The 11,674-nt window shown below is 37.8% G+C and overlaps 1 protein-coding gene across 1 annotated transcript in view; it reads left to right on the top strand.

Moving 5' to 3' along the window:
- The window catches only part of LOC106525281 (steroid hormone receptor ERR2), a gene marked incomplete in the record, with an annotated part of 121,564 nt that extends 110,344 nt beyond the window's left edge, over window positions 1–11,220 (top strand). The window contains 2 exon segments of the mRNA XM_014019457.1: window positions 1,203–1,472; window positions 7,065–11,220. Coding sequence (XP_013874911.1) covers window positions 1,203–1,472; window positions 7,065–7,309 — 515 coding nt within the window.
- Between the last annotated feature and the right edge of the window lie 454 nt (window positions 11,221–11,674).

Genomic DNA, 11,674 nt, shown 5'->3' with positions numbered 1-11,674 from the left:
TAATAATAATAATAATAATAATAATAATAAAGAAACTTGATCACTAATATTGATCATTGTTGTATTTTGGCTGACTCAGCTTTATGATGTAATCAAAACAAACTCAAAGTTCTATTAGGCAACAAGTTTGAGACGTTTCTCCATTTTTTAATGTTGTCTTTATTCTTCTCTGTGTTGCACTGATAACAGAATGGATCAAACTGAAACACGTAAATTCAACAGAATAAAAAGCTTTTCATTTCCATCCATCACCATTGTGCTTCCATCATTATATGAATGTAATGGGGTACTTTTCGTAATATTCACATGTGACTTTAAATATAACTCATTTAAATAAATGTCTCTTTGAATTTTTTTTCCTTATGATAAAAACAGTCCTCTATTAAACAAACACTAGTATTAAATGTTATTGACTTTAAGGGATGGAACTCTATGTGAGAATTTAAATGTAGATTAATTCAAATTAAATATTTTTTTCTCCTTTACATCTTATTGGCACAAAAAAAGTTGCCCAAACCAAACAGGGTAATTCACACGAAGCAATGGTGAAGATATATAGTCCCACTTTTTTTGTTATTGTTAGTTCTGCAGGCCCCTAAGATGTTTTTTTTTAAATTAAGAGAAAAATAGACGTGACTACAGATACTTCTACAAAAATGAAAGACTGTGATTGTTGCAGTTTTTACATTACAACTTTCTTCTTGTCCACTTTTCTTTTAGATGCCGCTACAACCTATTTCCAGTTACCTGCCTACATCTTAAACACTCATCTCTGAGGTTTAGAGTTGTTTTATAGTTATATAATTTTATAGTTTTTTTTCTTTGTAGGGTTTTCTACATCTTAGATTCTGTCAGAAGTAGCAGGCGTTAAGTTCGCCCTGACTGAGCGGTGTCTCATGTGCGCTGGCTTGGATTGACCGCTGATGGCTGAAGCAGCCCTGGCTCATGTTTCAAAGGCCTCTCTCCTTTTGACAGATTTATATTCTCCCCTTAAGCCACCACAGGCAGCCGCCGCTCCCTGTTTCAGGTCAGGGATTGTACGACGATTGTAGCCCGTAAAACGTATGAAGGGCTCAAGTTAGCCACCTACTGAGCCGCAAGGTTAATGAGCCACTCTCTCTGTGTCACATAGTTGGACCGTGTGAGTTTAAAGCCCCCCCGAGGAAGAAAATCTGAAAATGTAACAAATTTTCCTTCAACAGGTTTCTCCACACTCTCGCTGGCCGACCAGATGAGTCTCCTGCAGAGCGCCTGGATGGAGATCCTGGTGCTGAGCATCGTGTTTCGCTCGCTGCCCTGCGAGGACGAGATCGTGTACGCGGAGGACTACGTGGTGGACGAGGAGCAGGCGAGAATCTCCAGCCTGCTGGACCTCCACGTCGCCATCCTGCCGCTGGTGCGGCGCTACAAGAAGCTGCGCACGGAGAAGGAGGAATTCGTCACGCTCAAAGCCATCGCGCTCGCCAACTCTGGTAACATGAAACCCCCCCGAGTTGTCAGACAATATCTAAAAACAGAACGGTACACACACATCAGCACGATGGACCAGTGGTTAGCACCGATGCCTCACAGCAAGAAGGTCCTGGGTTTGATCTCCGATTCGGACCTGGGATCTTTCTGTGGGGAGTTTGAATGGGTTTTCTCCGGGTTCTACGGTGTTCTCCTACAAATCAAAAACATGCATGTTAGGTTGCCTTCAGGCCCAGGCCTCACTCGCAAAAGAAGTCTCAACAGGATTAGATAAAGATAAATAAATACAAAAATGTTTTTACTAAAGCATAAAAACACAATTTAGAAACCACAACAACAAAAACAGTCCAACAAGAAAAAAATAAGTCATATAAAAGATTTTAAGAGTTTCAAAAAATGGGCCAAAATTTAAAACTTGGTCCAATCCAAGGACCAATTTCTGTCAATGTTTATTGAAAATATGTTAAATAAAAATTATTTGCATTACAAATGACTTTTTTAAAATGATGTTTTATGCAGCATTTAGAACATCCGTAACCTAACAGAAATTTAGAAAAACATGACATTAGCATTCATTTCTTATGCCCTACACTCTATTTCCAGCTATTTCATGTTTTATATTTTAGAGATCCAATTTCTCACAATCCAGCAAATCGAGTAAAAAAAAAGAAAACCCTCACTAAGCATCTGAAATTTATATTTAAATAAGAATAAAATACAGTAAAAGACAATTAAAGTTGATTCTCTGTTACTCTTTCCACTCTAATATCGAAGAGTTCTGAAAAATTCTAACTTAATTTTCTTGGTTTTAAAGTTGGCCAGCTGTCATTTGAAGAATGTATTAAATACAGAGACAAAATAAGAAGTCATAAAATACTCTTAAAGAGGCAATATCATGTAATATCAATTTTTTTGAGTTTTATATCATGTTATAATGTTACACTCTCATAAAGACATGCCCAAAGCCTTGCTTTGACTCATTCATGCATGTTTGAGAAATCCTGCAGCGTTTTTAGGAAGACATGCTGAGGAGCAAAACGACAGGTGGGGACCAGAAACGCCTTTTGGTACTAGAAACGTCCCTGGGACTTGTCTTTAAGCCGAACTTGCTCATCACGGCGCACACCTCCCCACCCCCCACCCCACACACCCCGTCCATGACTCCTGCAGGCTCTCGGCAGTAACAGAGCAAAGTGAAAGTGAAACTTAAACTGTCTGCTGAGCTCTCAACATTAGTTCTCACTCAGTGAAGCGCTTTTCAGATTCAAAATACCTTTGAGGAAATGTATTTTCAGATACCAAGTAAACTGCATCATAGCGCACGCGCGAACACCCCTGCGCTGAAATGGGCAGGACAGAAACAGAAGGTGGTTCTTAAAGAGACAGAGGCCAATTTCAAGGGGTTTTGAAGAGGAGGTGATGAGAAGATAAGTTTGTTTTCTATTTAAACATAAAAACAGCATTTTAATAACAACTAAAGGTGACATAGATACTTTATTATAGTATAGTATTTAAATATATGCCTGAGAAACATAATATTGCCCCTTTAAAGTATTACCTTCAGGCCATATAACATGTTTTTGAGGGCCAGATTTGGCCCATGGGCCTTGAGTTTGACACGTAGTTTTAGAGAGAAACTCCTTCCTCTCCGTTTAATGGATAGTGTGCCGATGCACCTGTGAAAAATGGATCCACTGTCTTTATAAAAAAACACGCCTTATTTGAGTAAACATTTGTCGCTGCGCAAGCTGATTTATTCAAATGCAATGCCAAAAACTGTTTCTCAGTATACCTCATAAACTTTTATAAGCATAAAAAAGAAAACTTTACAACCATTACCAAATAATGTACGATTTATAGAGAACAAGCCAAACCTTTTTTTCTCAGTAAAGTCAAATTTCTTGCATTTTTATTCACAACAGTTTGACCTGAAGGTTACATCTTTAAATCAAATCTCGAGCGAATCTAGACCGTTGGTGTTTAATTAAACAAACAAAGAAATTGGACAAAAAAAATTGTCAAGTGGTGATCCGTATCTTAGAACCTTCACTTTCATAAGAATGGTTTCCTGATAAGAGTGGACGTAAAGGTCAGGAGAACGGTGGGTCTTTTTCTTTCAACACAAGTGCAGATGTGTGTGTTTGTGTGTGTGTGTGCACGCAGTTTTAATTTGTGAGCAGATACATGTGGGTGCGCGTGCGACTGTCACATCGCGCTCTCATTCCCTCCATCTCCATAACAGTGGCTGCCAGTGCGCCTCAGCCCAGGGAGATATATTTAGCATTTCATTAGAAAAACAGGGGCTGTCAATAAAATGTGTTAAGTGGAGTGGAATGAGCGTCGGGGAGCGACGGGCCTCGTTTGTTCCAATGTGAAGAAGCTGCGCCCGTATCGACAGTTTGCTTTTCATGTGGCTGGGCCTGTCCCCCCACTAATCAATGGCTGTTAGGAGTCTTTTCTCCTGCCTGTCTGGAAAAAAAAAGTGCTGAGCCCAGAGCTTTTAGTCTTCTGATGACAAGCACTCCATGGGAGTAAGAGGGATAAACGGGATGGGAAAAGGCACGGATATAAGGGAGGACTGTGGGAGAGGAAGGGTCGAGAGGGTGAAGCTCAGGGAGGGTGAGAGGGCAACTTTGACTCGTTTGAAACAAAATCTCACAGCGCTTCGGCCTCACTGGGCCTGTGGGCGTGACAGCTGTGGAAATTCATGGCCATTGATTTTGTAATTAGCAAAGTATCGATGGGATCGACGTCGGGGCTTGCTGACGGATTACACGGAAATTGTTTCTTCAAAGTTAGTTCTGCGTTCCTCCCCTAAACGCCTTAAACATCCGTGCGCGCATGAAGATGCATGCGCTGACACATTTCTGAAAACATTCTCGCTCACCCTCCTCCTCAACTTACCCTCTGTCTGTTGCGCACACACACACACACACACACACATGATCACACAGGATCAGATCAGTATTAACATGAAGGTTTTCAACGAACAGTGCCGGAACACATGTGCGGTCCACATAGCCTAGTTAATTTCCCAAGATAGAAACGCAATTTACACAGAAGGCGACTGGTAAAAGAGACTTAATCAGTCAGTTAGGAACATAATTAGCCTTGTACTTTCCCTTTTTTCTGCCTCATTTACATGTTCTTACATGGTCTTAGCTTTACTGGGTAATTTTAAAACACACAGCTGATCTGATTCACTCACTTTTCGACAGCGTTTGTTCCCTGGTACCTATTTTTCTCAGTACCTATGTTCCCTATTATTTGTCCTTCCTGGATTAAGAATGAAAGCCATGAAAGATGATTGTCTCCCCAGTCAAATGTCTTTAAAAAAAACTACTAAAACATAGTGCAGACATTGTACTGGCTAACGTAGGTACCGTTTCCCAGTATCTATGTTTCCCAGTACATAGCTTCACTGTAATTCAGTAGTTTTTTTTTTCCTTTTTTTTTAAACGGGAGCCAAGCAGGTTTCATGACTTTCAGTATTAACCAGAGGATAACATATGTACCGGAGGACAAAATTATTTGGGAACAAAAATACTCAGGTGCATAAGTATTGGGGAACATAGGTACCAGGGAACATGGGTCTTGCGGAACATAGATAATAGGGAATGTAAGTATGGGGAACAAAGGTATTTGGCAGTGTTGTATAAAGTACCTCAAAGTGATACTTGAGTAAAAGTACAAGTATCTTCTAAAAATACTTTGGTAAAAGTTAAAGTCTTCTCTAAAAATATTACTTGAGTAAAAGTCTTAAAGTATCTGATATTTTTTGTACTTAAATATCAAAAGTAAATTTCTGATACAAAATCTACTTAAGTATTAAAAGTAAAAGTACTGAGTAAAAGTGAGCAGTTACATTTTCCAAAATGACATTTATTGGGAGGTGACTTCTCCAAAAAACATTTTTTCTAACAGCGTGCAGCTGTGTTGGGTTGTGTACAAACTAACAGTGTGTCAGAATGGTATATATTTATACTTCTCATCCAACCACAATTAAATTCACTCTATCCAGGAGACACAATTTATCAGGATAGTATTTTTTAAGTAATAGCAACTTGGAATAAAATAGGAGTAACAACTTACTTCTTACCTTTTTAAAAAATGTAGCGAGTAGAAAGTACAGATAATTGTGTAAAAATGTAATGAGTAAAAGTAAAAAGTACACTGAAAAATAATTACTCAACTAATGTACAGATAACCAAAATTTCTACTTAAGTACAGTAACAAAGTATTTGTACTTAGTTACTTTACAACTCTGGTATTTGGGAACTTATAACGTTGAATATACACTGCAAAAAATGTCCACCTAACCAAGTTTTAAAACCTTATATCAGCCAAAAAGTCTTTTTTGATCTTGTTTTGAGACTGATTTACTAAACAAGAACTGATTGTGTCAGAATAATAATCTTGTTTTCAGAATGTGTAAGATTATTTGTCTTGTTAGTCTGAAAATTTGACTCAAATCAAGTCAAAATTTTCTGCCAATGGAGTAAGAAAATTTTACTTGAAATACTTTATTTGACTCAGTTTTTTCTTATTTCAAGAATCTTACCAAGTAAAATTTTCTTACTGCATTGGCATACATTTTTTGACTTAATTTGAGTCAAATTTTCAGGCTAACAAGACAAATAATCTTACACATTCTGAAAACAAGATTATTATTCTTACACAGTCAGTTCTTGTTTGGTAAATCAGTCTCAAAACAAGATCAAAAAGACTTTTTGACTGATATAAGATTTTAAAACTTGGTTAGGTGGACATTTTTTGCAGTGATTGGAGAACATGACTCCCACTTTTTATTCATCATCCAGAGTTTTTTATTTGTTCAGTTGTAAAACGGCACAAAAAAAATCTGAGTTTGATAAATCTACAGTCTGAGACAATCAGAACTACCCTTAGCTTAATAAAACCCAGCAGCAGCTCATTTAGAGAACAAGTGCCCTTTTTTTCCCTCTAACATGTGGAGTTATACGTAGAGAGCAATTTTAAATAAGCCTCAACTGGTTTTATTTTAGAGCCTATACATAAGGGGGCCAACTGCTCTTTCTTATGGAAATGAAGGCCATCTGCCACCATCATTCGGATGAACGATATCCTAGTAATGCAGCCATCTGAATTCATTAGTAAAGTGGGGGGATGAACGCGTTCTACGATACTAAAAAGAAATGAATCTTTTTCCCGTTCCAATGTATATTTATTCAGACCTGCAGTACCTATCTCTCTCCCTAGAGTCCCAGCCACGCACACGCATTTATTTAAGGAACATCATTAACTACTAACAAGAGAAAAGCTTTCTCCAAAATTGCATGTCTGCACATACAAGCTGTGGAATGGAAAAGGTTCAACAAAAACACGGCGTGCAGCTGCGAAACAGGTAGACGCAGCTGCTTATGTTTGTATTGTACTAAAGATTACAAAAATGTTTTATTGTTACTGTGAAATAGGTCTTCGTTTGCATATTTCAACATGTAAGACCAGAAAATGTCCTCAAGTCTGCAATGAAATGATGCAATAAACTGTTCACCTGCAACGTAATATTTTATCTTTGTGTCCTTCCTCCACCCACAACCCTCCTCCCGGTCCAGATTCCATGCATATAGAGAACATAGAGGCCGTCCAAAGGCTCCAAGATTCCCTACACGAGGCCCTGCAGGACTATGAGGCTTCCCAGCACCCCGAGGACCCCCGACGGGCGGGCAAGCTTCTCATGACCCTGCCCCTGCTCCGTCAGACCGCCACCAAGGCCGTTCAGCACTTCTACAGCATCAAAATGCAGGGCAAAGTGCCCATGCACAAACTATTCCTCGAGATGCTGGAGGCCAAGGCCTGACATCCAAGGCACGCGTTTGACGGACAGCTGCATCATCCAGTCAGAGATGAGGGACAGCCGTGGCGTGCCAATTGACAGTGAAAGGCTTTAACACTTTGAAAAACGAATCCAATCAGAAGAAAGGGGAACTCCGAATAGTTTTAAAAAGGGTGACTATCATCGTGACTGACGAGGGACGACGGTTGTGTAAATAGACAAGTCGTGTACAGAAATCAGCCATCGAGGTCTTGTTCTATTCACTGACCCTTTGCTCTTATATCACCTGAAGCTTCTGTGAACTTGTTTTTTATTTTAATTTATTAAAAAGAAGAAGATACTATAAATGTCCAGAATAACTGTACAGCTATGTAGCCACGATTTGTGTTTCTGTTTCTATATCTGGCGTGTGTTTTCACCTCATTTGCTAAAGCAATAGTCTAACTGGAGGAAAGGCACTGGGCACAGGAAAGAACTGCTTAACAAATTCTGAAATAATCAAGGAAAATGGAGGGAGTTTTTAACGTATATACCCCAAAATAGCTTCACAGACTCCATGGTTTAATCATCTAATTAGCATCTTGAACATGTCAAACATGACTAATTTACAATCTAGCTCTGTCTGAAACTCATTTCTATTGTTTTCTTTGTTTTGCTCATTGAGACTGACCCGCCTTTTTTTTTTCTTCACTGAATTCTCATATTTACTGTGAAACCCTTAGAAATAATGTGCTGAGGAAACAGATATTTAGAAGTGAGGTTCTGTGGAAAGGGTATAAACCACTAATATACTATAGTACTTAGAGATAGTGTTGAATTTTTGACAAGCTGCACGAGTTCACAACATCGTGAGAAGACCCCACATCAAGTGATTTACTGTTGCTTTTAAATAAACGCCAAGAATTAATAATTGAACACAACCAGTTAGCCATGCAGTAAATGTCGCCTTTGTGATGATTTTCATAATGAATCTTTGTCACACTGGTGCTCATTTAATGCTTTCTTTGTGTAAAGATGTGGAGTTATACAAATCAGATTACATTTGGTTTAAATGGCTGCCAAAGCTAATTTTTCGAAGCTTTCAGTGAAGCTAAGTGATACCAGGATGGAAAACTTTACTTAAAATTTTATCAAAAGCATAACCTGTAGTAATCTGCCACTGATGCTTACTGTATATTTTTATTTACTCAGTCTCAATACTCCTAATGTGAGCTCATTTCACTCTTCTTGGCGAATTTTTCAGACCTGATTGCATTTTTTTGACAAAAAAAAAACCCTGCTGTCAGCGTTTGTGTAACGGGCATTCAGGTTTACAGTTTCTGTTTGATTTTTTTATGCAGTTCATTTTGTTTTTAATTGAGATTGTGTTTCAAGGTGCATGAAACCAAAACCTGCTCAGTCTGCCCTGTCTACAAAAGGAAACCAGCCTGGACCCAAAACCTTGTCGCCTGCTTACAGTCTGCAGAGGATTACGCAAATGTGCGTTAGGCATTACTTTAGCTTTTTTGTTGAAGTTGTATTTGTCATACCAAAGTCTGTATGTTAGCCGCACGTAAACTTTTTTTTATTTTTTAAACTTGTGTAAAATATGGACTACAGGGTAAATTCTTGAGGCTCAGCAAGAAAACACCTAAACTGTGCAAATATAAATCATGTTTGATCATAACGCTTCATTTTTTTTTACAATTATTTGACCGTTATTAAGCGTTCAAATGTTGAATTTTTAATTAAATTAACCAGCAATGAACATATTTTAGGTGTAACAGTTTATTCTGAGAATTAAACTCCAAATCGAAACATTAATAGGAATATAATTCATTACAGCTCAGATAAAACTTTTTTTAATGATGGTGCTAATTATTCAGAAACATTGTAAAAACACTAAGAAACAAAAAAAGTTGTCCTCTAGAAGTGATCGTAGAGTTTTAGAGCATAATATCTAGCGATTATAAACCAGTTGCCAAATTATTCAAAGAAAGCTGAAAGTGCATTGTTATAGTTTAATACTTGGAGTTCTGATGACCTCCACAGGTTAGATGAGGCACGTTATCGAATAATCCACTATAACCATAGATTAATCAGCTGATTTTAGGAGGTTTTTATTAAGACAGAAATTGTCTCCGGGTTAACAGTTTAAAGCAAAGTGCCATTAGCTTCTGCTCAAATAAGGAGAAAATATAAGCGGCCAGAAACTTTAAGGATCCCCAAAAGGATGATATTGATTCACTTTAATGTAATGCATAGATGATTATAACCAAATACCACAGAGAATATATTTCCCTCGGTGCTTCTCTTCAGTTCTTAATAAGCTAATTTGTCCACAGGTGAAACGAAAGATGTTACTTGTGCTTAGAAGCAAAATGAAACAGAAACTGACACGCTGCATTTTAAGTCTGTTTCCTCGTAAATATGGACGTTGCTGATTCATTCTACGCCTGCGACGGTGATTACAACTCATCAAGACAAACGTCTTTTTTTCAGCTCAGTCTATTGATTGATTTTGCTATTTACATATAATATGAGATGAATAAATTAGTTTATTCTTGTAGGGAGTCAAAAAAGACCTTTTACAACAATACCTTGACCAAAACTGGAACACCGACCTCCTGCACTTGTTTGCTCATTATGGTTTCCCAACTTCTCCCTTTCCTAAATTTATTTTTTTTTAAATCCCAGTTTCTTTCCAGACGTCTAAAACAGTTTTGCTACATCCAATTAATTCTAATTGTCTCCTAAACTGAAACTCTCCGAAGAAATAGAGCAATTAAATTTCGGCTCTGGCTCTACCTTTGGGAAAGAAAGAGGTTTTATTAAAGTTTGGGAGGTTTTCTTTATTTCTTTTTTTTTTCTTTTTGTCTGAATCTTTACAAAGGCCATTTGATGGGTGTCTGTAATAAAGCAGCGATCACTGGGCTATGCAAGGCGAATATGGCCACCTGTGTTCGTTTTTGTCCTGGAGCATCAGAGCGTTAGTTGTGGACATACTGTAGAAATGCATTGTGCAAACGTCACTGTACTATACTGTAACTGCTGTGCATCGATGTGACCTCTTGTTCTGTTTTAACGTGTGCTCGTGTGGGGGTTAGGGCCTTCGACACGCCCACTCGTATTATTCGATGGAATAATGGATTTGGAACATGATTTTCTTTCTCTTTCTTTTTCCTTTTTGTGTCTGAGTGTTGAAACACACACCGTCTTTTTTTTTTGTTATTATCAGCAAAGCAGAACATATAGCGACTAAAGTCGTCTAGACCCTATACCTCAATTCATATTTTGAAAATTACACCGGGTTTGGAAGCGGGCCACGAGATCCTCCGGGGAACCAGTGGCACAGAAATAAAGTGACATCACCAGTTGGGTATTAAAAAAAATGTAGATGAACTTACTGCAATTCGGGGAGCACATTCCTCGGAGGAGGAAGCTACTTATTCGCTGCTCCATTTGTGGACTTACCTCATCTCCATGCTCTCCGAGATGACGAGATTTACATAAAACATGGAGGTACCTCCCTGGCCGCCATCGTCCGCGGTGTATAAAAGGACCCTGCTAGTTGTGCGCGCCACAGACATGTGATTACCCAAGAGGTTTCCCCTCCTTTAAAAGCAATATTTGTGATATATGAATCAACTTTAAATGGAGCTTTGGTGCATTTTAATTATAAACTTCCACGTGTGCTCGGTGAGAGGATTCGCACTTGTTCTGGAAAGGAAATTTAAAAAAAAAAGTTGATCCAATCACAGCTGGGATTCGCTGGACAGTACTGTGTGTTATTTTCTTGTGTTTCTTTTTTGTTTGTTTGTTGTATTTATGCCTACTGTAATCGTGTAAATAAATGCTTTTTGTGTGTATGGATGGGAGAGGGCGTCAAATCTAAAAAAAGAAAGAAAATGCACTGAATGTACAGTGATAATAAAACCACATGATTTATGAGCTCACTGCAACTTTTTTTTTTTTATTAAAAAGTACATTCAGGTCCGTTGAGACGGTGAGTACTTTTACTTCAAGGTAAAATATGCAAATTTTGAAAACTCAGACCCCATTTATTCGATTCCAAATCTTTCTTTTCTCTAATTTTTATCAATCAGCCTCAGGTTGAATCACAGACATGAAAGCTGCATCACTAGATGGGACAAATCAACCAAAGAACAAAAAGGCAAATAATAACGTAATAATAATCAATAAATGGTGATTAAGTTCATGTAAACCACATATTCAAGAGAAAGAACTTTCTTAGCCAAGCTAAAGATCATCAAGAAATGACTTTTTCTTTACAGTTTATAGTTAACAGAAGCGTACAACTGTCACATGACATAAAATTATTGTTGAGTTGTATCTCCTTTTATTGAGAAAACGTTACAATATAAAACTGTTATAAAAATTGAAAAACAA

Source organism: Austrofundulus limnaeus, unplaced genomic scaffold, assembly GCF_001266775.1.
Source record: "Austrofundulus limnaeus strain Quisiro unplaced genomic scaffold, Austrofundulus_limnaeus-1.0 Scaffold222, whole genome shotgun sequence".
Lineage (NCBI taxonomy): Eukaryota > Metazoa > Chordata > Actinopteri > Cyprinodontiformes > Rivulidae > Austrofundulus > Austrofundulus limnaeus.
The sequence above is the reverse complement of the archived record's forward strand: the minus strand, read 5'-3'. Positions and strand labels throughout refer to the sequence as shown.